General features: G+C 51.9%; 11 protein-coding genes across 11 annotated transcripts; 5 read left to right on the top strand and 6 right to left on the bottom strand.

The window, feature by feature from the left end:
• Positions 1-165: 165 nt before the first annotated feature.
• BJY04DRAFT_229895 (uncharacterized protein) lies at positions 166-1317 on the bottom strand (the record flags this gene model as incomplete). Its single annotated transcript, XM_073719154.1, has 4 exons — positions 1223-1317; positions 712-1166; positions 511-637; positions 166-455 (listed from the first exon to the last, which is right to left on the bottom strand). Exons 1-4 carry the CDS (start codon positions 1296-1298, stop codon positions 166-168), a joined length of 948 nt encoding a protein of 315 aa, XP_073567970.1. The 5' UTR covers positions 1299-1317.
• Positions 1318-2238: 921 nt separating this feature from the next.
• Positions 2239-5575, bottom strand: BJY04DRAFT_221303 (ankyrin repeat-containing domain protein; the record flags this gene model as incomplete). The annotated part of the gene is made up of 3 exons (XM_073717074.1): positions 2239-4230; positions 5130-5288; positions 5414-5575. The coding sequence occupies 3 exons, from the start codon at positions 5573-5575 to the stop codon at positions 2239-2241; spliced, it is 2313 nt and encodes a 770-aa protein (XP_073567971.1).
• Positions 5576-5840: 265 nt separating this feature from the next.
• BJY04DRAFT_229897 (Zn(II)2Cys6 transcription factor) lies at positions 5841-7979 on the bottom strand (the record flags this gene model as incomplete). The annotated part of the gene is made up of 3 exons (XM_073719155.1): positions 5841-6698; positions 6747-7654; positions 7700-7979. The coding sequence occupies 3 exons, from the start codon at positions 7977-7979 to the stop codon at positions 5841-5843; spliced, it is 2046 nt and encodes a 681-aa protein (XP_073567972.1).
• A 75-nt stretch (positions 7980-8054) lies between these two features.
• On the top strand, positions 8055-9052 carry BJY04DRAFT_221305 (dihydroxy-acid/6-phosphogluconate dehydratase; the record flags this gene model as incomplete). Its single annotated transcript, XM_073717075.1, has 2 exons — positions 8055-8120; positions 8294-9052. The coding sequence occupies 2 exons, from the start codon at positions 8055-8057 to the stop codon at positions 9050-9052; spliced, it is 825 nt and encodes a 274-aa protein (XP_073567973.1).
• A 303-nt stretch (positions 9053-9355) lies between these two features.
• BJY04DRAFT_229898 (alpha-hydroxy acid oxidase) lies at positions 9356-10992 on the top strand (the record flags this gene model as incomplete). The annotated part of the gene is made up of 8 exons (XM_073719156.1): positions 9356-9494; positions 9553-9586; positions 9634-9971; positions 10059-10226; positions 10294-10368; positions 10428-10681; positions 10784-10860; positions 10917-10992. Exons 1-8 carry the CDS (start codon positions 9401-9403, stop codon positions 10990-10992), a joined length of 1116 nt encoding a protein of 371 aa, XP_073567974.1. The 5' UTR covers positions 9356-9400.
• Positions 10993-11186: 194 nt separating this feature from the next.
• On the bottom strand, positions 11187-12298 carry BJY04DRAFT_229900 (SDR family NAD(P)-dependent oxidoreductase; the record flags this gene model as incomplete). Its single annotated transcript, XM_073719157.1, has 3 exons — positions 11187-11844; positions 11915-12182; positions 12235-12298. 3 exons carry the CDS (start codon positions 12296-12298, stop codon positions 11322-11324), a joined length of 855 nt encoding a protein of 284 aa, XP_073567975.1. The 3' UTR covers positions 11187-11321.
• A 715-nt stretch (positions 12299-13013) lies between these two features.
• BJY04DRAFT_229902 (NAD-dependent succinate-semialdehyde dehydrogenase) lies at positions 13014-14829 on the bottom strand (the record flags this gene model as incomplete). The annotated part of the gene is made up of 5 exons (XM_073719158.1): positions 13014-13137; positions 13206-13467; positions 13543-14177; positions 14284-14653; positions 14724-14829. 5 exons carry the CDS (start codon positions 14827-14829, stop codon positions 13014-13016), a joined length of 1497 nt encoding a protein of 498 aa, XP_073567976.1.
• A 278-nt stretch (positions 14830-15107) lies between these two features.
• BJY04DRAFT_229905 (putative flavin-containing amine oxidase) lies at positions 15108-17025 on the top strand (the record flags this gene model as incomplete). The annotated part of the gene is made up of 2 exons (XM_073719159.1): positions 15108-15848; positions 15949-17025. The coding sequence occupies 2 exons, from the start codon at positions 15108-15110 to the stop codon at positions 17023-17025; spliced, it is 1818 nt and encodes a 605-aa protein (XP_073567977.1).
• A 624-nt stretch (positions 17026-17649) lies between these two features.
• Positions 17650-18752, top strand: BJY04DRAFT_209400 (ketopantoate reductase family protein; the record flags this gene model as incomplete). The annotated part of the gene is made up of 2 exons (XM_073714113.1): positions 17650-17839; positions 17908-18752. 2 exons carry the CDS (start codon positions 17650-17652, stop codon positions 18750-18752), a joined length of 1035 nt encoding a protein of 344 aa, XP_073567978.1.
• A 751-nt stretch (positions 18753-19503) lies between these two features.
• Positions 19504-20558, top strand: BJY04DRAFT_209401 (class II aldolase/adducin N-terminal; the record flags this gene model as incomplete). Its single annotated transcript, XM_073714114.1, has 3 exons — positions 19504-19793; positions 19895-20420; positions 20478-20558. The coding sequence occupies 3 exons, from the start codon at positions 19504-19506 to the stop codon at positions 20556-20558; spliced, it is 897 nt and encodes a 298-aa protein (XP_073567979.1).
• A 237-nt stretch (positions 20559-20795) lies between these two features.
• Positions 20796-22680, bottom strand: BJY04DRAFT_196381 (transmembrane amino acid transporter protein-domain-containing protein). The gene is made up of 5 exons (XM_073712351.1): positions 22466-22680; positions 22146-22407; positions 21905-22096; positions 21473-21858; positions 20796-21404 (listed from the first exon to the last, which is right to left on the bottom strand). The coding sequence occupies exons 1-5, from the start codon at positions 22634-22636 to the stop codon at positions 20982-20984; spliced, it is 1434 nt and encodes a 477-aa protein (XP_073567980.1). The 5' UTR covers positions 22637-22680; the 3' UTR covers positions 20796-20981.
• Between the last annotated feature and the right edge of the window lie 548 nt (positions 22681-23228).

Below are 23228 nucleotides of genomic sequence, written 5' to 3' on the forward strand. Positions count from 1 at the left end.
TAACAGCCCTCGGCACTTCGGTCTTTCTCCGACTGAACACTCGGTCTAATGCACCCCGAGCTCGGCTATGCACCCCTTTCGGAAACTTATCCGAGATCCTGCATGAATTGCTTCATCTTCGTTCAAATGGGGAATCATTTCATTATAGATTATTGAAGAAGTAGATCAGAATGTCTCGCCTACCAATTCTTCACTGACCTTCCACAGCCGCTCAACCAACTCAGGACCCTTCGCGTACTCCCTAACATCCGTAACCTGACAGTCCGACAGATACGCCCCGTTGTGGTCCTCTAAATCGGGAGACAGCGCAGCGACTAATGTCGTTGCAACACCCTCCTCCTGCGTCTTGGGCTCATCCGCTGCGAATTCGATCCCAGTCTTCTCTCTCGCGACCCTATCCATCTCCGCCCCATCTAGCTCCGGCAGGTGCGAGACGAGTGATGTACCGGGAATATCTGGACGAGAATGTTAGCATATATATGTAAAGCAGAGTGTGCAGAGAAAGCATACAGCCAGGATGCACAGCATACGCTCGAACGCCCTGCTTCTCGAACCGCCGTGCAAGACCCTTCGTGAAAAGGATATTCGCCGTTTTGGACTGCCCGTACGCGGCGAAGCGGTTGTATGTTGCGCCATCCTATTCGTGTCAGTTTATATGGACAAAGCCAAGAGCGGCATAGAACCAAAGAGATGAGAACGGAAATAACATACCGAGAAATTCAAATCCCCAAAATCAACCGGTGCCATCTTATATGCTGCGCTGGTCAAGTTCACAATCCTTCCTCCTCCACCAGCCAAGACAGCGGGCATCAGCAACTTGGTTAATAGAAAATGTCCGAGGTGGTTGATTGCAAACGTCTTTTCGATGCCGTTTTTATTCTGCGCCCATGGAATCGCCATGACGCCTGCATTGTTTATCAAGACATCGATCTTCTCAACCTTTTCGAGGATAGATTTTGCGGCGGCGCGGACGGAGTCGAAATAATCAAGCTCGACTGGGATGAAAATGGATTTGATAGAGGGGTTGATATCCTTGATTGAGTCGATCACTGGTTTGACCTTTGGTTCACTGCGAGCGAGGAGGAGTATAGTGGAGGGATTGGCGTGCGCGAGATGCGTTGCTGTCGACGCGCCTAGGGACTTTTCGCTGGCACCTGTTATAACGACTAGAAAATGATCAGAATCGAGGGTTTAGAACTTGAGGGTGAAAGGAGGTGTATACCAGTTTTACCCTTGAGTGTGCTCCCCCATTCTGATACTACTGTCTTCCCTTCTGTGTGGAAATTAAGTTCTGGCATGTTGTCTCGGATGTTAAGGTTTGTGGATGAGTGTAGGAAGTCCCTTTCAAAACAGCTTTCTGCTTTGCCGGGTGGTAAAGACCTTAAATCCCCCAACGGAGCGTAGGAGATAGTAGGTTTACTGTGGACCCTGCGCATGCGGCTTACACCATCCACTCTCGACAGCCACTGAAAATACCCCGTACTGGGGTTAACGTGTTGCAACTTCAAGTGTGACATCATAATGCTGTCTAGCCCTATAGCTTAGACAGGACTGTGCCTGTGGCATGGCATGCTGCCGGATATAGCGAAGCAACCGGAGATACAGGTGCAGAGTGTGGAGCAGATCCGCCCCTACTCGTGGGTCGAGCATAATCAACTTGCGTTAGCGCGGACCCTTTCAAGACAGTCATTGCATATTCCAAGGTTCTCACTGCTATGATGTAAATAGGGAAAGCCGGGCAAAATGGCATTGTATCAGCTACGCATGTAGCCAACTGGATGCCTCTACAGTTAAAAGAATCCTGGCAGCTCGCATTGCGTCTGTTCACCTCTCCTCGTCCGGGTGATCCGCTCAATTAAGTATACACCAGTCTCTACAGACGGATCAAGACCCTTTCGTTGACTGAATACCGAGCTCTACGTACAATCCAGAGTGACAGGGGCTGTGACACCACGACATCAAGCGTTCTATTTTCCATTAATATATCTCTATTGAGCTCTTGATTGTCCCGTGATGCCTTACGTTCGCCAAGCGGAAATATCAAAGCTTATTGAGCACAGTTCGACAGAGTCTTGATATAACGCAAACAAGCAGAAGGAAAGCAACGACGGTAGCAAAAAATGGTTGGAAAAGTAATGAAAAGAAGCACGATAAATAACATCAAACATGCTCCAAGTTCAAAGTAGGAGACTCTGGGAAGACATCAGGTATTGTCTCAGGGACTGCATCTTCTGCTTGTCAAGTGCGACTCAGCTTCTCCACAATTTCCCTTGATAAAGACGGGAATCGTTGTCTCAGAATATCCAAAGCAGTCATGCCATTCGCATCTTGACGAGTTGGACGGGCCTTCCCAATATCCACCAACAGGTCGATTACGGCAACGTGACCGCCATCAGCAGCCAAGTGCAGTGCAGTTCTTCCCGGGTACACATTGCTTGTGGCCTCGACATCAACGTAGGGGATCAAGATTTCGACGATCTCGACTAATCCATGGCGGACTGCCTCGAAAAACAAGAAGTCACGGGGCATCGCGCCGTTACCATTCGTGAGGGACTCGTTGTAGCGGCGCAACTCGTTGTGATCCTTGAAATGCACAGGGCGCTTGGGGGATAGACCCGTTCCTAGGAACAGACGGACGAACTCAGGTCGATTGCGCGTGACAGCCAACGTCAATGCAGTCTCGTCGAGCGGTGACGTGGTCGTCATCACAAGGCCCTTGGTGTAGAACAGCGCTTTCACCACACGCGGCAAGCCACCCATTACCGCTTTCATCAGGGGTGTCCGGCCTTCCTTGTCGAGGCCGTTGGGGCTGGTACCCCATTTGAGGAGCTCAATTGCGATGTCCTCTTGACCACGTACAATTGCATCAAAAAGAAAACTCGCGCTGCGGCACTCAGTTTGGAGCAGGCGCTTACATTTGGTCAGAGATAGTTGCACCATCTCTATCTTGCTGAGTTTAATGGCATCGGACAGTGCGGGTGTGACGATGTCTGCTGTCAGCTTCGTATTTGGCTCATTGGCTTGCATCATCCTGTCGAGCAGCAACGCTACAATGCTGGGGGACTGAAATTCAACGGCATCGCTTAAGGGGAAGCGTCGTCGGCTGTCGAATGCATTCAGTCGTGTGGTATGTGGTAACAGCAGGCGAATAGCGTCCTCAGACTTGCCCCGAATGGCGATATGCAGTGCAGTGTGACCGTCCTTGTTAAGAGTATCAAAGCTCGAGATCTTTGGAATGAGGAATTTAATCATGTTGATCTGGTCAGTATTAACAGCAGCAATAAGTGGTGTCATGCCGTCGATGTTGCAATCAACATTGACACCTTTGATGTCAGTGTGCAAGCTGTTTTCAAGCTGCGACACATCGCCCGCCGTGCATATTGCCAGTAACAGGAGGTCACGGGTGGTTTGGTCAGATGCTTTGTTCTGTCGGTTCCAGGCTTCAATCAAGGCTTTGGCTGACTGGGATAGGCCTTTGTGAGATGCTTCTTTCAAGATCTCAAGGCCAGCCTTGCCGCTCAGGGTTGCTCCAGCCGTTAAAAGAGATCTAACAGCCTGATAGGGGTCTTTGCCAAACTTCATGAAAGCGTGAAGCGGTGTATTACCATCAGACCCTGCATTCGGATCAGCACCTTGGGAGAGCAAGAAGTTCACTCGCTGGTGAGCACCGGCTCTAATGGCCGAGTACAGAGGGGTCCGACCCGCCTTATTCAACTTGTTGATGTCCAGGCCGAGATCGAGGAGAACTTCAATTTCAAGGATTGAAGTTACGGCAGAGCGGTTTTGCATCTGGCAAGCGTGATGCAGAAACCCGTTGCCTTCGTCGTCAACTTCTTGCAGATTCAATCCCCCTTTGACTAAAGCTCGAGTGCAATAACGAGCCATCGTCACGATAAGCTGGAACATTCCTTCAAAGTCGAGGGGTTGCCACTTGGCACCCCTTGATAGCAGCAATTCAATCGTAGGCAAGTGGTCGTGGAGGGCAGCAACCGCTAACGGTTGGGTCGGATACGCAGAGCTTGGACGATAGATTAACGAAACTCCTGCATCGAGCAAGATATTGATCAATGTGTTATCGCCCTTTCGGCAGGCGCAATAAAGAGGGTCCTTTCCCAACTTCGGATTGTTCTTGAGGGTAGATCCTGTCGCAAGGTAGAGGTTTTGAAGGGTGCTAGTCTCATCATTGGCACAGGCCCATTCGTAGACTCGCTGGAAGCCTTCCGGGGAAAGCTTGTACAGTTAACCGGTAACGATGCGGTGGGCGTCGTTGGACGTTGCCGCCAACCGGGCCTGATCTTTGGGGTTGAGATATCGAACAACCTCGAGGGTTAGTTCCTCAGGAAGACTGAATAAGGGAAAGCTTGCGGTCTTTGAAGTTGCTGCACCCATTTTGATGTTGTTGTTGGTGATGAGCTGGATTTTGAGGGGTGGACGGTGGCAGATATTTATGTTCGTCCAGCGTCGTTTGGTCCAGTGTGTTCATTGTGTTGCGATACAAACGCGTTAACATTTCTTTGTGGCGGGAATAAAGAGTGACGCCCCCGTTTCATTGGCATTGATTGTGCGCTGTGAGCTGGCTGGACCTGACACGGTTACTTCTTCATGACACGTTTGGAGGATAGCGGCTCTGAGTTTCGTCTAATACATATCGAGACACGCAACAGTCAAAGATGTCTACTGAAATCTTCCCTGAACCACACATTGGTGTCACCTGGATACAATACTACAATGTGCATTGTTGGTTATGATATTTGTAAGCCTTCTTTGTGAGCATTTCCCTTAGCACCCATCTCACTGCCATACTTGAAAGGATCAACAGGCTAATCGTGCGGAGGCTCGACGTCTATATTTACTTTAGAACCAATCTATGCGCAGCCTAGAGGACTGCTATATCGGGCTCGAACTGTAAGTCAAATATTCATATATATGCCATTGAAATTCACTACAGACACCTAGTATACACGCCCCTCCAATCTAGAGATGCGCCACAAGTTCAATCTCCAACTCAGCACCCAATGGAAGCTCTGCGACAGCCACACAAGTCCGACACTACATGTGCGCATGAGCCCCATGTATATTCCAATGTAGATGACGATGGCAGGGTAGGGTAGTTAGAGGGACCAACTTACCGGCTGAACACCAACCCCCGGAACGAAAACCTTCGCATACCCCTCATTGAGCTTCGCATAATGCTGCATACTCGAAAGGAAGATGGTAACTTTAACGACTTTACTCAGATCACTTCCGCCTGCGATGAGGACTTGCTCAAGGTTCCGGAGGGCTTGGACCTGAGACATATATAGTTAGCTTACAGACTTTATGTCATGATCAAGACCGGCATTCGGGAAGCATATAGTAAGTGTGTTTATATATATTGGAAGTGAAGTTTGGTAATCGGGCTGGCCTGGCTTACAGTCCTATCCGACGCATCCCCGTCAACAAACTTCCCAGTCTTCGGATCGATACCCAGACTCCCCGAGCAGTAGAGCATGCCGTTGCTGACGATGCCCTGGGACATAAGCGGGCTTGGAGCTGGAGCATTGGGACTCAGAACGGCGACTTTGGTGGAGGGCATTTTGAATGTGGAAAGATTGCGCGAGATGATCCTGGTTATGCAAATGGTAGATATGAACTGTGAATGTGATAGTATACGGTGAGAATATTCAAAGCTTTCCAAGAGCTGCTCGCCGAGTTAAATAAACTCCCTGGAGCGGAGTGGAAAGCTTGTCCACGGGACGGCTTGGGGCAACGGCTTCCTTTCCTGATTGCACCAAAAGAATCTAAATCCTCTCGGGGTAGGCGATAGCGAAGAGTGGCCAAGATAAATATTTCTTACATATTTACGTTAACATAAGAGTGGCATTGGTTCTGGTAGCAATCGTCCTCCAGAGACTCGTCTTCCTGCCTCCCTCCGCCGGCCCCTCTGCCCAAACCTGCTCAAGCAGCGCAATCCCCGGGCTCATCGACCCAATCGCATGGGGCTCCACCTGTGTATACCATTTCCGAAAGCGATCCTGCAGTCGCGTATCAAATGTCTCGCTCGCCGCGATAAATGCCGGCCAATATAGTGGCGATGCCTGCACCTGCCACTCTGCTTTTATCCGTTCCACGGCCTCAATCCGGTCGAGTACGTCTTCGACGTATGGCTTAAGGTATCGATGACCCAGGAGTCTTACGTGTTGTGCAAAGAAGATAATGATGGCTTTATGAAAAGCCCAGGTCATATTTTTGATGATGCCCGCGTTTGCGGCGAGGCGCGAAGTGACTTCTGGCTGCGTGGAGTCGACTGTCCAGTCCATGATGCTGGATTCTAACTCGTCACATCGTTCTGCTAATGGTGAGGGGATGTGGGTGCTTCCGGATGCCGCTCGGGCATCCATCACGGCGTTTATCAGCTTGGTTGTTTTACCAAGGAAGATCAGCAAGCTTTTTGGAATGGCGTAGATGCTCTCATACGCGTCTGCGCGATCTGTGTCGTCGAACCCTACGAATGGCGAAGAGACGAATTCGTCGCCGTGGGCCGTTTCGGCGCTACTGCGGCTAGCAGTACTCTCGTATATTGTTCGTAGGTAGAAGTAGACGCGATGAAGAGCTTTGGCTTTACTTGAGTAGCGCGTCTTCCACTTCGCCGTCTCCGTAATCAACCTATACGCCGCGTCCAGGTGTAGGCCGCAGCTAGCCATATCGCCGGATATTACCTAGCGAGTTAGATTGAGATTGGAGAGAAGGAAAGAAGCAGGACTTACATTAATCGAAATCATCGAAAGCATCGTCGCGAGGAACTCCTTATACTTCGGCCGGGCAGTATGCGTTGATCTGGTGTTGACCGAGTTCTTGAGAAGCGTCATTCCCGTGCCGTGGTAGTGCATCGCTTCTCTCCGCCACTTCAACTCCTCGTCGGTTCGTGACTGCAGTCGGTTGTGCTTCGATAGATAGAATGCGCTAACCGATAATAATGTATTTCGCAGCGCGGCACGAATCTGCGAAGTCGAGCCGTTGACGACCATCTCCCCAGTCCCTTGATACATGCGTGGTAGATGGACAGTCTGCCACGGACTCTTGGGGCTATCTAGCACTGGGAAGAGATGAACAAGCGTGGTCGCATAGTAATGCATCAGAAGCCTTTCATTGCCCGATACATGTTCCGGCGAAAGCGGGCGTGGAACGACCGGACTAAAATTGATCTGCCAGTCGTCGGCGTGATACTGATTGCTGCTGTCCGGCAACCCGAAATCGAGCTGATTCAAGTACTCGAGAGTGAATCCACCGTCCTTTGGCAGTGAGGCAGGGTCGAGGGGTGTTGTGAAACTTTGCATGGCGCATATCTCATCTATTGACATGGCTGCGCTGAGCGCCTCATTGGACTCTGCAACGTCCCCAATTGCCAAAAGGGGGCTACCGTCGTCTGCCTGTCCGTCAAAAGTCGATATTGGCGCGGGTGCAGCCGATGTGCCATCCGCGAGAGGAGATTCCGTAACAACGATGCGGCTGCAATAAGATCTCGACAGATCGAAGACGCCAAATCCGCCTAGCAAGGACAGAGATTCATTCTTGTTGTCTCGATCGGTTAGTTGTCCCGGCCTGACGGCGTCGATGGCGACCAGCGCCTCGTCAATCTGATGCGACCGAGGAACAGTCTCGCATTCACCTGGCCCTGTTACCCCCTGCGTCGCGTAAGAAAGGTAAGGTTTACACTCACTGTTTGGAATCATCCTCCTCCGCCCTGACTCACGCTGATATAGGCCATCGCGGCCGTCATGCGACTCATCGTCGCCATCAAGCCCATTGCCGGTGCCCGGAGGCATCCACTGCAGCCTCATGCCATAACCTGCGCATTCGATCCGTCGCTGACTGCACTGGCGACAGGCGGGCCTCTCCTCGTCACATTTCACCTTGCGGGTGCGACAGGTCCAGCATCCCGTGAAGGTCTTGTTGTGGCGTCGGGGCCGGGTTGCAGAACGGAGGGAGTGGACCGGCATTGGAAATTGCCTCGTGGGAACGAGAGAAGAAGGGTCAAGTGTGCTGAGAGACGGGAAGAGGAAGGCAGGACCGAGATGGAGACTTATGATGGTTGTTTCTTATCTCCAACTGGCTTTGACCGACTCCAATTTGCGGGGAAGGTGGAGTTCACTAAGAGGCTGCTTATCGTCAATCAAAATCAAGGAGAAAGACGCCTCTGCTGGTTGATCTAAAACTAAGTGGCCAGATTTATATGACAGACTTCCACGACTCGGGTGAGCATTTTCCCCGGCTTCTACTCACCCAATATGTGCCGACAAACTAACGTTTGTAGGTCCAGCTAAAGCCTCTCCTCTATCTCGACACATCCACAATAACCGGCGCTACCCTCGGTCAGGTCCTCGCATCCGCAAATCCCATGTCTGTTCCCAGAGACCTAAGCTGCATCCAACCCTTCTCGTCACCCCTCTACCCGGCCTCATCCCTTGTAGTCCTGCGCGGCAACCTCGCTCCCGGCGGCGCAGTAATAAAAGCCAGCGCCTCCAAACATAGAGAGCTACTGCGACACTCCGGGCGCGCCGTCGTGTTCAAGAATTCCGCACACCTCGCCGAGACAATTGACGACCCGGACCTCGACGTCTCACCGGAGGACATTCTCGTGGTCCAAAACATTGGACCTGTGGGGAATCCCGGGATGCCCGAGGCTGGCATGATTCCAATTCCACGGAAGCTAAGCGCAAAGGGCGTCACGGATATAGTTCGCATTTCGGATGGGAGAACGAGTGGAACGGCGGGAGGGACGATCGTTCTGCATGTTTCGCCCGAGGCGGCGGATCCGGAGTCTGTGCTTGGGCTTGTGAGGAGTGGGGATGCTATCGAACTGGATGCTGAACGGGGGGTACTGAATGTTAAGCTTACAGAGGAAGAAATTGCTCGCCGGAAGGAGCTTCGCCGGGCAGAGATTGAGGACAGTGGTACACTTTGGGTTGACAGGGAGAAGACGAGAGGCTATCGGGGGTTGTACATGCGCAGCGTTACGCAGGCGGAATACGGCGCTGATTTTGATTTCCTAAAAGCCAATGGGCCTGCATGATGGAGATCGGGTTTGTTTCTCGGCCGTGCATTGCGTAAAGAATACTTCGAATCAGTATAACACCCTCTACATCGTTGAATGATTTTCAATAGGTCGAGAGTGTCTCCCTACCTGGCAGTAGCAGTTAGTAGCCTCGGCAGATGTCCGTAGCTAATGCATTTACTCCAACAGCTCCGCACAGGGCAGGACATAGCGAGACCCGCCGTTATCAGCAAGGTCGGTCATTTGGAGACATAATTGTCATCACTGCCCGCCGATTTTCTAGTCGATACCTTTGTTCTTTTTTTACGGGATCAGAACGAGCTTGAAGTACACAAGATCAGTTATCAATACGAGCCAGTGATCAAAATGGCCAATCGGAACCGCACCCACGACCAGAAGGTCTACTCAATCCAAGACCTGGAGCACTATGGCTCAGCAAATATGGAGAAGTCCGTCCGAGGTGAACTTGGATCTGAAAGGTCAGACGAAATCTAGCCAGAAACTAACACTGCCTTTAGAATACTACAACGAAGGAGCCATGGACCTGATCACGTCCGTTCCCCCGCAAACATTCCGAGATGCATACTAACGCCGCACAGCCTTCACTCCAACTCCTCCGCTTACGACCGCTACGTGCTGCGCCCACGCGTTCTCAAAAATATCTCGAATCTCGACCCAAGCTCAGAGATCCTCGGGAGTAGGGTAAAATTCCCCTTCGGGTTCTCGCCAACGGCGATGCAGACCCTCGCACACCCGGAAGGCGAGATCGCCACTTCAAAGGCGTGTAATGCGTCCAACACACTAATGGGGCTGTCGAATTACTCCACCATCAGGCTGGAAAGCGTGATCCAGGGCCGCGAAAACACGCCACATGTGATGCAGATGAGTCTACTCAAGAATAAGGCGGCGATGGTACAGATGATTAAGAGAGCTGAAGGTAAGCATTTCGTCCCTAAGTCTTTCCTCATACTGCCAGTATCTGCCACTTTATGTTAGGATGGGATGGTGACCGACAGATAACCAGCTGCGGGATTTAAGGCCCTCTTCGTCACGCTCGACTGTCCCTACCTCGGGCGCCGATTGAATGAGTTCCGAAATAAATTCAGTGTACCCAAGGGGATGGAGTTCCCGAATCTGTTTCCCGGCGTCGATGTTACAAATCTAGAGGACGGCGATGAGACAATGGCCTACGGTATACCCCTCCAGCTGCCCCTTAAGGCTCCTTTTTAGAGTGAAAAGTAACCAAGTTGTCTCAATAGACGACACAATCGAATGGCCCGAAATCATCCCGTTCTTCCGCCGACATACCAACATGCAGATTTGGGCGAAAGGAAGTGAGTAGCACCAGCTCTCCCACCCCTCTATACTCCGCGCAAGCTGAACGGATTTCCAGTCTACACATCGGAAGACGCCCTCCTCGCCATAAAACACGGCTTTAATGGCCTCGTCATTTCAAATCACGGCGGCCGCCAGCTCGACGGCGTTCCATCCTCCCTCGACGTCCTCCGCGAAATCGCGCCCGTCGCTCGCGGAAAAATCTCCATCGCCGTCGACGGAGGCATCCGCCGAGGGACGGATATCTTCAAGGCGATTGCCCTGGGGGCAGACTTTTGCCTTGCGGGAAGGGTTGCACTCTGGGGACTGGCTGTGAGTTTTGCCTTTGCGTACTTTGTTTCTTGCAGTGGGGAGGGGTGCTTAGATTGAAAATTCGCTGCGGCTGTGAGGCTAACAGGACTTTCCTCGCGTCAGTATAACGGCCAGCAAGGTGTACAGCTGGCGCTTGACTTGCTGTATGATGAGTTCAAGACATGTATGGCTCTTTCTGGGTGAGTTGCGTGTTCTTTTTCTTGCCTCATTTTGTCCGGCCTAACAATCCGAGCAGGTGCCGTACAGTTGCGGATATCAAGCGAGAAAATGTCTCACTTCTTTTGCCGGATGGGCGATTACTGAAGTTGTAGATGTCCTTTTCATCTACATACTGCTTGGGGGGTAGGGAGTAGTTAGTAGGCAAGGCATGTTTGGGATAGGAATGTGTAGCCATCGTCTATTACATGATATCTTTGTATTGCGTATTGATAGATGAGAACCAAAGAATATATATCCTCAAGGCTTTTCGCAAAGATCATCAGCATACATCATCGCTTAGACTTGGGTGTCGGGTGACGTTCTATATAGCATGCCAGACATATATATATGAACCTCATTCTTTCGAATGTTTGAGTCAAATACTACTCACTTTGACAGGGCTTTCGAAAGAGATATCAATCTCCTGAGTATTATCTACCCTCTACCTCGTGGCACTTGTAATTCCCCCATCTACCACAATCTTCTGCCCCGTAACATAGCGACTCTGCTCGGACGCCAACCACCCAACCGCCATTGCGACATCCTCACCACCACCCATTGCACCCACAGGTACAGCCCGATTCCTTTTCTCGACAAACCCCTCTAGATCCCCGCCCGCATACTTCTCCGCCAGAACCGTAACCAGCGGTGTATGCATGAGCCCCGGCACCACCACATTGAGTCTCACTCCCTTCTCGGCATATATCACCGCGGTCGCCTTCGTGAATTGGATAACACCAGCCTTGGTGGCGGAGTAAGCTACTTGCGGCTTTCCAATATACCGCAGTCCCGCAATTGACGAGATGTTCACGATTGAGCCACCCGGCGGGGATTGCTGAGTGGTCATGACCGGTAGGATGTGGTGGCAGGTGAGATAGACGGATTTCAGGTTGATGTCTGTTTGAGCGTCCCAGACGGATTCAGTCATTGTGGCCGGGTCGCCTGGCTCGGAGCGGCCGACGTTGCTATTCCATCGCAGAACGTCAGTATAGCGCTATGTGCGATATAGTCCGGGGTCGCAGGAGAAAGACTAACTTTACAAGCACATCAATCCTCCCGTAACGCTCAACACACTCCGCAACCGCCCTTTTGACATCCTCGCTGCGAGTGACATCTGCTTGCGTAACAGTAATGTCCGCTCCGGGTATAAGACCCTGGATCCGCTTCTGCGTTCGCTGTGCGGCGTCGATGTTCACGTCGCATCCATAGACTTTTGCTCCCTGGTAGGCCATCAGCCGTGCAATCGCGGCGCCGTTGCCCCATAGTTCCAGAGAGGGTGAGCCAGATTGGCCGATGCCGGTTACTGAGCATGTTAGAATTGTGAACCATTTAACAAGAGATGATCATGGACCTACAGAACACGACCTTGCCTTCCAGGTCTGGGTAGCTGGCGAACTGTATTTCGTTGGCGGCGGCCATGTTGCGGTGAATTATTGTCTCTTTGAGCAGATTTCAGAGACAAATATGATATTCATTACCTCAACGAACAGTACTTCAGGCTCCTGATAAAAGTAGTCAACTACTCCTCGGAGAAGTATCCGCTTGGCTCGACCTCGACTTGACTCCCCTCAGCCGCGGATGGTCACTGCTTACCCGCGGACTTGCATGGCTATGGAGCGGATGCGTTTTACGGAGCCAAATCAATGGAGACTGTAAGGAGAGAAGTACATACCGAGGGTATAGCTCTGCGCACCTGCATCGGTTGCTCTCGGCATTGCTGATCGGCCCTGCTTCGCTCTTAGTTGCCCGTAGCGGCTGTGGTTGCCCCCCGAGGTCCAGCAGTAGTTAATGGACTGTGTGATTGGATGTCATTTGTTCCGAAGGACAAAAAGAGAAACAAGTCTGGTCTGATTCGCGCGGGCATTGGTTCTTTGAAGGAATTGTCAGGTCTCTGCCAGAGTAGCGGACAGCACCTCCTCAGCTCTTCTAGACATTTGCGTATTGTATCAAGAAGTTAAGATCAATTCGTCATTCCAAGATCCTAGCATTCGACCCCTAATCTAATTCATGTTGCGGGTATATCAACTTCCTGCATCGGTCCAAAAGTCTACAGCAATTGTCTTCTGGAGCAATGTAAGGCGTATTAATAAGGTAGCAGTGGTTAAGCCAAATCATTACCATATGAATAGAGATATTAGAGCGAAGCCCTATGGATAACATGCACGTTTCCTGTAACAACCGTCTTGAGATTCAGATAATCGTCGATACCATATTTACTGCCCTCCCGCCCAAGACCCGAGTGCTTGATTCCACCAAACCTGCAATTCATTAGCAAGCACGGTCACATTGTAGCCATAGCTGGACCATGTATGACAGAGATACTTACGGCGCCGCCGAATCAGACATAACCCCCGTGTTAACCGCAACCATACCAAAGGCGAGCTGCTCCGTCACCCGCGCGACACGACTAATGTCTTGCGAGAAAATGTAGGATGCGAGACCGACATCGCATTTATTTGCGAGATCGATGACCTCGTCCTCGGTGTCGAACGCCGTAAGTGGTGCGATGGGACCGAAGATCTCTTCCCTATTGAGGCGCATAGAGGGAGATAAATTTGTGAGGATTGTAGGTTCGATGAAATTGGGGCCTGTTATTGTTAGCAGCCGCTCACTATTTTTCAAGAAGCCGGTGTAGATGTTAGGGTAGAGTCTTCCAAACGTACCGATATCAGTGCGCCGTCTCCCTCCAGCCTCTACCTTTGCTCCTAACCTCAGAGCATCCGTAATAAGACTTTCCACACGCGCTGCAGCCTCCGCCGTGACTAACGGGCCATGCGTGGTACTTCTATCGAACCCATTTCCTACCTTAAACCCACTCACAACCTCCTTAAGCCTGCGCACAAACTCGGGAAAGATACCTCTAGATACAAAGATCCGATTCGAGCACACACACGTCTGGCCCGAGGACTTGAACTTACTCGCCACCGCACTCGTGACTGCGACGTCAAGGTCCGCGTCGTCAAACACAATGAAAGGCGCATTACCGCCAAGTTCCAGACTGAGTTTTTTCAGCGTATCGCTAGACTGGTTCATAAGGACCTTGCCAACGCGCGTGGACCCTGTGAAGGAGATCTTGCGGACGGTGTTAGAGGAGCACAAAGCCTGTCCAATCTCAGGGGTGTTCTTAAGCGCGGAGATGCTGTTAATCACCCCCGGAGGAACACCAGCGCGTTCGCCGAGGATAAGCAGTGCGTTCGCAGTGAAGGGGGTTTCACCAGCGGTTTTCACCACGGCAGTGCAGCCCGCGGCGAGGGCAGGGCCGAGTTTGCGGGTGATCATGGCGGCCGGGAAGTTCCATCTATCATTGAGGATTTTTGTTAGCTTCGTGTAGATGACATTAGGTTTCTTCAAACTGTCTGTGGCACTATCATATCCCCCTTGTCTGTAGACGGTGTGCAACTCACGGTGTAATCAAGCCCACCACACCCACCGGCTCCTTCAACACACTAACACGAAACCCAGCCTGGGTATGCGGAATAACATCCCCATAAACCCGCGGCGCCTCCTCGGCAAACCACTCAAGAAAACTTGCGGCGAAGAGGACTTCCCCCGCGGCATCGGGACCAGCCTTTCCGTTCTCCCAGGTGATCAGCGTCGCGAGGTCGTCCTTGTTCTCGACAACGAGCTCATACCATCGTCGCAGGATGCGCGAGCGGTCGCGTCCTGTACGGCTGCGCCAGGCTGGAAGGGCTGTGGCGGCGGCTTCTATCGAGGGAGAGACGTCGGTCGCTGTGGATTCGGGACATGTGCCGATTAATGCACCGGTTGCGGGGTCTTTATCGACAGTATCAGTAGACGAGACATATATAGACGGATACAGGTATCGACGAGGAGAATATCATACCGTGCACTTCGAAGCGCTCTCCTGAGGCCGATTCAACCCAGTTGCCATCTATATAGTTCTTGCCGATGAAGAGCGAGGGGTCGTTGAGGGTTGGAGTGTAGGACATTGTCACGGTTGTTCAATCGACCAAATTGATGTGGGTGGCATGACCCGGGATCTTTAATCTTGATTGTGAGTATATACGCGTGGAATTCTGGAGATGGTGAAATGCTGGCAAATTAGGAAGCCCACAGCGAAGCGACTGACCTGTACCAGTCAGCGAATGGGGAAGGCTTCCCCGCACTGGCAAGAGATAAGGAGTTTCTGGTCAAGGTTATAATTATAATGCAAATGGGCATCTTTCTTCCGTCCTATAATAAATTCATCAGTGAACAAGGAGCAAAAATGCCTCAAACCGTTCAGACCGTCGACCTCGCCCACACCTCCGGCCTCTACTACGGCCCTGCCACAATCTCCACGGGAAAAGTCCTGCACATCTCCGGCCAACCAGGCAACACGGTCGACGGAACAGTCCCCCAGGACTACGAATCACAAATCCACCTGTGCTTATTCAACCTCCGCAAACTGATCATCGCTGCGGGCGCCGATATCAAAGACATTGCGAAACTCAACGTGTACATTGTCGACTACGACGCGAACAACCGCAAACATGCCCGCCCCATCCAGCGATTCTTCGGCAAGCATCGCCCAGCGCAGACACTCGTTCCGGTACCAAAACTCGCTGTTCCGGAGTGGTTGATTGAGATTGATGCGGTTGTTGCCCTGCCTCAACACCCGGCCCCGCCTGTGGTCCCTGCTGAAAGGGAGACAGTCGATGTTGTGGTTATCGGTGCGGGCCTCGCGGGCCTGACCGTTGCTCACGAAGTCCTTCGAGCGGGTCTATCATGTATTATTCTGGAAGCGCGCGACCGTGTTGGTGGGAAGACGTGGAGTCTGCCCACGGCCGATGAGAAAGGGACTATCGATGTCGGCGCCGGATGGATCAACGATACCAACCAGAGCCGCATCTATGCGCTGGCAAAGCGGTACGGCGCTGAAGTGATTGTGCAGAATACGACAGGAAATGCCGTAGTTGAGGACTTTGACGGCAGTGTCAAGCCGTTCCCGTATGGCGAGTTACCGGATGTACGTGTCCTTTCTTTGCTTTGGTTCTTTACCCCCTCTGTCTTTCTCTTTCAATAGCCCTCATACGGGAACTACTTAGCATCTCCTGATCACCTTGTAGTTCGGCCCCGGGATTACCAAATCCGTCGCCGACATCCGCGACATGTGCGAAGCAGACTGCCAGGCTATCGACACCTGGCTGCCCAATGACACATCCCTCGACTCACTCACATTCGAAGCATACCTTCGTGCTCGCGGGGCCACAAAAACAGCATTGGGTACAGCCACCGTCTGGACTCGCGCTATGCTCGGCCTAGAACCCAGCGAAGTCTCGGCACTATACTTCCTCAACTACTGCAAATCCGGTGGCGGCTTGCTACAAATGCGTTCCGATCGCAAAGACGGCGGACAGTATCTTCGGATCCGGGGCGGGACGCAGACGTTTGCGAAGGGTCTTGCGTCGTCGCTTCAACCGGGTGTGCTCCGACTAGACAGTCCTGTTCAGACAATCGTTCAAGAGGATGACGGGCGTACCGTCAAGGTCATCTCCAATGGAATTGTCTACTCCGCGCGCAAGGTGATAAGCACGATGCCCGGCCCAGCGCTCAAGAATATATCTTTCCACCCGCCTCTGCCCCCTGTGAAGCGTGCCTGGACAGAGTCCCTGTACTACGGATACTACACGAAAGCAATGATGGAGTTCAAGAATGCCTTTTGGGTAGATCGTGGGTTCTGTGGCCTTGCGCAGTCTTTCATCGGCCCTGCGGGTGTCGTCCGCGACTCTTCGGTCCCTCAGGATAAGCAGTACGTGCTGACATGCTTCATGGGCGGGGACCCTGGTCGCAACTGGGCTGCTCTATCCACTCCTGAGCGAGAGAAGGCGCTTCTCAAGCAGTTAAGTAAGCTCTACGGTATCTCACCTGAGAGTCTGGAAGAACAATTCATTCGTATGACTGCGTACGAGTGGGTGCATGATGAGTTTGCTGGGCTGGGGTGCCCATGTACGAGCTTGCCGCCAGGAGTGCTGGATAGCCTTGGTGGTGATGCGTTGAGAGCTCCGACTGGGAATCTGCATTTTGCGGGCACGGAGACGGCGGGAGAGTGGAAGGGGTATATGGAGGGGGCTGTACGGAGTGGGGAGAGGGCGGCTAGTGAAGTTGTGAAGGATTTGAAGGGACCTGTTACTGCTAGGCTGTAGGTGTAGATGGTAGGCTGGAATTGATATTGATTCATTCTTATGACGCTCCAGTAATAGTGCTTCAGAGTATCCTCAACTCTATGTATTCTAGTATACATCAATAGCATCCCCTGTGAAAACTCTGGTCGCCACTACTGCAAAGCCCAATGGACACCGTCGTGTAGGATTAACGTATAGGGTCATATGTATAGTTAAGATTGTATACGAATAAGAGCCTTAGCGAAATGCACCCTATCGCCCTAGTAGGCAACAAGTACATGTCCGATAGATGTCTTCTCGCCGTCCCCCCGAACAAACCATCCGCAATACGAATACTGAAGACCCGGACGTTGGAGGTTCATCATTTCTCTAAGTAGGGTGCGGGGTCCGAGCAATTACTCCAACTTCGCACCCACATGCCCCGTCCACAAGGAGGCAATCAGTTCCGACTAACATGGAAACCGAGAGCGAGAGCTCGTTAGTGCCCCTCCAACCATTGTTATCTGATCTTCAACCTCAATCTTGGAGATTTATATCCCTACCCCTCTACACCCCGCACGGCTTGAATACTATCACCACGAACAGCCCCCTTCTTGCTACACGTTGCCAGCATTCCATTTGTCACATCTTCGCTTTAGAAACGCAATGCCAAAAGCCAGAATCCTCATCGTAGGCACGGGCGGCATCGGGACCGTCTCCGCCTACTCGCTCGAGCGAGGCGGCGCCGCCGAAGTCACAGCCGTCATGCGCTCCAACTACGAAGCCGCCATTCGAGACGGTATTGATATTGACTCGGTGCAATACGGACAAGTGAAGGCGTGGAGACCAACAGCTAGTAAGTGCCCTCCCAGAGGATAGACAAGGTACGCAACGAGGATAGCAAAAGCTAATTCAAAATCTCAGTCGTAAACGTCGTTCCCAACGTCTCAAAACAAAACCTGCCCCCCTTCGACTACATCGTCGTAACAACCAAGAACATCCCCGACGCACCCCCCTCCGTATCCTCTCTAATCGCCCCCGCCGTCACACCAGGCGTAACAAGCATCGTCCTGTCGCAAAACGGCGTCAACATCGAAAAGCCACTGATCGCTGCATTCCCCACAACACCCCTAATCAGTAGCGTCGTGTACACCGGCGCCACCGAGACCGCCCCTGCAAAGGTCTACCACGACGACGACGAATGCCAGAAGATCGGCGCGTTCGTTAACCCGGCTGTCCCGCAGGAAATCGCTAACGAGAGCGCGAAGCGCTATGTGCAGATTTACAACCCCAAGGGCGAGCTTGAGGTTATGTATAACCCGGACGTGGCGACCGCGCGCTGGCGCAAGATCGCGTATAACGGGTCTATGAACCCCGTTGCGTCAATATTGGGGATGGATACGCCGCGGATGCGGATGACGGTGCATGTTATTGACGATCTCATTGTCCCTATTATCCGTGAAGTGCGCGCTATTGCGGCGGCGAAGGGCGTTACGCTTCAGGAAGAAAAGGAGCTTGTGCATGCGGTGCTGCACCAGGATCCTAATGATACGGCGTTCAAGCCGAGTATGTGTCAGGATTATGAGAAGGGAAATTTGATGGAGATTGAGAATATTCTGGGAGAGCCGCTGCGAGAGGCTGAGGCGTTGGGGGTTCCTGCGCCGACGCTGAGGATTGTGTATGGGATTATGAAGGGGTTGCAGGTGCGGGTTAAGGAGAAGAGGGGGCTTTGGGAGGCGAGGTTTCAGGAGGGAAATTCGTATGTTTAGATAGATTAGAGATATATGTTACTGTATATATGACTTGAAATACGATTTACTCATAGTGGCACTGCTTATGTTTATAGGAGTGTTCGCCGGAGTATACGGCTCCCACTAGGTCTGAAGCTCGCCTCTGCGTTGGTATAGCCACTGGAGGAGGAATAAAGATATTTTTGGTCTTCGCAAGATATGTAGGACAAGCATATTTAAGGCATGCACATGCTAAGTGGAATTAATTGCAGTCGATCTAGGTAAATCCATTGATTACAATAGCAGGGATGATTCGAAGCGAACCAAGGAGTGGGATATTACGTAGCCACAGACAGAGCTTCTATCTGGTAATAGGAGCTCTTGGCGCCAACGGTCTTCGGAGTCACCTTCCCCAAGTTCAAGAAAACTGGCAGTCATTACCGAAGGATGGCGATCCTGCATCCCCACCGGGACGTATCCACTTGACAAGGGGGAAGATCTTCCAGGTCCAGGCAGCGGGTTTAGTATACGATAGGATGGCCGGAATCCGATGCAGTAGGCTACACCGAGAAACGAGGAAGTCAACTGCGATTGACAGCGACCGGCCACGGATCCCAGAGCTTGCTATTGGAAAGGTCGCCACACCAATATTCACATTATCACGCCCTCAAGCCAGAGCAGGCTTGCTTACAAGGGAGATCAAGAAGACAATATCAACATCAGTGCGACACTTCTATCTCATCTCATCTTGATCTCGACCCGTCTTGCACATACCACACCAACCGCCATCATGTCAACCACCACAATCACCGCCACAATGACAGCCCCCTCGGTTGCACCCAACTCAACCGCAAAAGATGGCACCACTCAGTCCCAAGCACACCAACTCGCCGTCGCAACAGGCGGGTACATCTTCCCCGGAATTCCACGCATCGACGACCCCTACAAAAAGCGCCAGTGGCAGCTCGAGCACATGGCAGGGGCATTCCGCGTCTTCGCCCGCAAGGGCTTTACCGAGGGGACAAGCGGGCATATCAGCGTCCGTGATCCGATAGACACGGATACGTTTTGGATTAACCCGTAAGTCCTTATCTCTTCAAGCCGCTTGTTGTGTCGGATATGAAATCCCACCGGCTAAGGTGCGGAATGACACGACGAGCAATACTGATGCTAAGCGATAGAATGGGCAAACACTTCGGCATGCTTAAACCCAGCGACATGGTGCATATTAATGAAGCCGGGCAAGTGATTGGGGGCAATCGAGTCGCTGTTAACAGCGCTGGGTTCGTGATTCATAGCGCGATTCACCGTGCGCGACCGGATATCAATGCTGCGTGCCACATGCATACTGTCAATGGCAAGGCATGGTCTGCGTTTGGGCGGCCCATCGATATCATCAACCAAGATAGTTGCAACTTCTATGGGACGCAGGCTGTGTATAATAATTTCGGGGGCGTGGTTATTGATGAGGAGGAGGGTCAGAGAATCGTCCGGGCGTTGGGGGATAAAGGGAAGGTTATATTCTTGCAGAATCATGGGCTGTTGACTACCGGAGGTACGGTGGATGAGGCAGCGTATCTACTAACTTGTCTGGAGCGGACGTGTGAGGTGCAACTGAAGGTTGAGGCCGCCGCGGCGAACGGGTTGGAGAAGAGGATCATTAGTGACGAGGCGGCCGCATTCACCGCGAAGACAAATGCTGATCCGGTATGCGCACCTATCTCATTACAGTTTACAGGCCTTTCAATGCTCATGACCCGATAGGAAACACTATACACAGAATTCCAGCCCGACTTTGAATATGAAATCTGGTTGTCGAACGGGGAGCTGTGCAAGGGGGAGTAAGTAGCTATGGCTGTCGTGAGCCATACATAGTCGAATCCAGACCACATAATTACACAGATGCCCTGCATGAGACCACGGTGTAGAAACGACCAGCCTACGGCGTGCATGAAACACGAGATAGATGGAGTAGGAGAAGTGCTCGCGCCGTAATACCTGCGGGTCTGCGCGTATAATGGGACAGCCATTCAAAAGGATACTCGCCTTCAGACTATGTAACATGTTGGAGAATATACAGAGGGAACGCAAAGGATCAAGATTCAAACTACCTACATGCTTCACAGGAAGCATTATGTCCAGGAAGGCCAACCCCTCCACTCGCTTCGGAAGAACCCATCCCAGTTATCAAACAAATAAAGCCACACAGATACACTTTCCAAGTCCATTCTCCCATATACTTAGACGGAAGCCGGGAAGCACGCGGGCCTACGAATTCGAATTATCGGCACAAGTCCACGGCGTCGACCCACCCCCTGCCTTGAGGGAATCAATAATCGCCCTTATCGCCCCATATGTACCGGCAATCATAATAAAAGTACCGAAAACAATGATAAAGGTAGCCCAAGAGGCGAGTAGCCTCCATTTCCAGGGGTTTGCTGTTGTCTTGCGCTTGGTCCAGTTATCGTAGAACCACATGCACCCCGTCGGCTGGTAGGCGAGGAAGGCGCCGAGGAGAGCGCCGATGAGCGAGACCAGGTCGTTGAACACGGGGATTCCACTAGCAATTACGTACGCGATAATTGTACAGCCAAATGTGCAGGAGAGCCAGGTTGCCCAATGCGTGATGCTGTTGGAGGTTAGGTGGGCGGAGCCTCGGAGGAGGCGGACGAAGAAGTATTTGCTTGGTAGCTGGACAGAAATTACAGGTCAGCGATGACTGTAGATGCGCAAATAGGGGGATTCCAGTGTAGGCGTACATGAATGACAATTGTCGTTGTCGCCAGAAGGCCCGGTAGAGACAGTCCGTATGCGATTTTCTTGATAAGAGCACCAGCAGATCCTAGAGCAGGTGAGGCAACGAGTGTGCCGCAGTAGTAGTAGACGACAACGCCTACCACCACATAGACCAAGGTCGAGCCAAATTGGCTCACGACAAGAGCCCGGGTGAAGTATCGCGGATCCCGCATCTCAGCAACGAGCGAAAAATACGCTGGTGTAGCGGAGCAGGCGAAGATGAGCGTCGAGACAACGGATACACCCTCCGCGAATGTGGGTTTGTTCATTATCTTGTAGTCTGACGACCATCCTGGTGGTGCTGTCGACGGGCCGCCCTGCACCCCTACAGCTATCGTTACGAGGAGGACTAATCTCAATTAGCGAGACCAAAACCAGGAAGGGATGCAGCATACCAGATGTGGCGATACACCCTAGTCCAACCCAGGCTATCCAGCTGATTCGGCCCAGTGTGCGGATACTGGCAAGAGTGAATCCGGCTACTGCCGCAACCACCACGAATACTGCTGTGCAGGTCCCATGGGATGACACCGCGTTCAAGCCGATTGACAGACCGAGGATACCAGACCCGGCAACGAAGATCCAGTCTTCCTAATTAGCACTCAATTATCTCCGATCGTGGCATCGATCACTCACAAAGACTGAATGCAAGTCCTAGGACTTCTCGTCCGACTCTGCCAAACATCAAACCCCCTGCATCGTCCATGCCGTACACATCTTGGTGGTTCAACTTGAACACCCCGACCATGTAGCTCGTCCAGGTCGCGATGCCTGCAACTGCGCATAGCAAGATGACACCCGGCACGATGCCTACTTTATCAAATGTCGCAGGGACGGAGAGGACCCCAAGTCCGATCTGGGTCTTCAGCATCAGCCCGACAGTTCCTATCCAGCCGACCTGCGTCTGTTAAACTTTGACTCAACAATGGCAAACAGGAGAGGGCATAGCAACTTACCGCACGATAGTTGGGTCCATCTTCAGTAAGTTCGCCAAAGACAGGATCATAGAGCGTCTCATCGGTAGTAACTTTGCCGACCTCAATGTCTGCAACTGCAGCCTGAGACGCTATCTGCACTGCGTTTGGCATGTCAACGCCACCCAGGTCTTTGCGGTCTTTCTCAACCATGGTGCTGATAATGGATAGCTTTCTGTATACCGACGTTTCTTACATCAGAATCGGATGCAGAAAGAAATGACACACGAGAACATGTCATGGTTTTATGATTCCGAGGTGGCGGAAGCACATGACACGAGTTGCAAATCATGCAGTGCCGCTAGCTATCTCAATTTCAACCTCTCAGCGCATATTAAACTAGTCAGCGATTGGTAAAAAGTCACCCGGGGAGATTGGCCCCTTGTGACTGGCTCAGAGCAGCAAGATAAGAATCAGCGGTGGGCCTTGGGCGACCAATCGGTAATTGTATATCTAGGTGAAAGAGAGCAGGCGAGAGCGATATCAGTTCCCGTCCACTGGGCCAAATTCTGGGGTAATTGTGGGGAAGGATATAGCGAAGTGCAAGATAAGACCGTTTGCAATATGGGCCACTCGGCCCAATGCAGATTGTTTCGCTAGATTGTCCAACCGTCAATAATTGAGCTGGATTGCCCTATCTTCATCGCCATGCATGACTGTCCGGTCAGTCCTTCGCCGCTTCAGTTGCACTATCTATTGGGTTTTTCCCTATCTATGTAGGGTTATGGGGGGTGGTGGGGAGGGG

The sequence above is a fragment of the Aspergillus karnatakaensis genome (genome assembly GCF_047715665.1).
Source record: "Aspergillus karnatakaensis strain CBS 102800 unplaced genomic scaffold BJY04scaffold_48, whole genome shotgun sequence".
Lineage (NCBI taxonomy): Eukaryota > Fungi > Ascomycota > Eurotiomycetes > Eurotiales > Aspergillaceae > Aspergillus > Aspergillus karnatakaensis.

Excerpts from the sequence above, each read along its gene's own strand:
- BJY04DRAFT_196381 (XM_073712351.1), bottom strand. The coding sequence starts at position 22,636 with ATGGTTGAGAAAGACCGCAAAGACCTGGGTGGCGTTGACATGCCAAAC. Across the intron at positions 22,408-22,465 it reads ATGGACCCAACTATCGTGCG|GTCGGCTGGATAGGAACTGT; the intron begins GTAAGTTGCTAT and ends TAACAGACGCAG. Across the intron at positions 21,859-21,904 it reads AGGGTGTATCGCCACATCTG|TCCTCCTCGTAACGATAGCT; the intron begins GTATGCTGCATC and ends AATTGAGATTAG.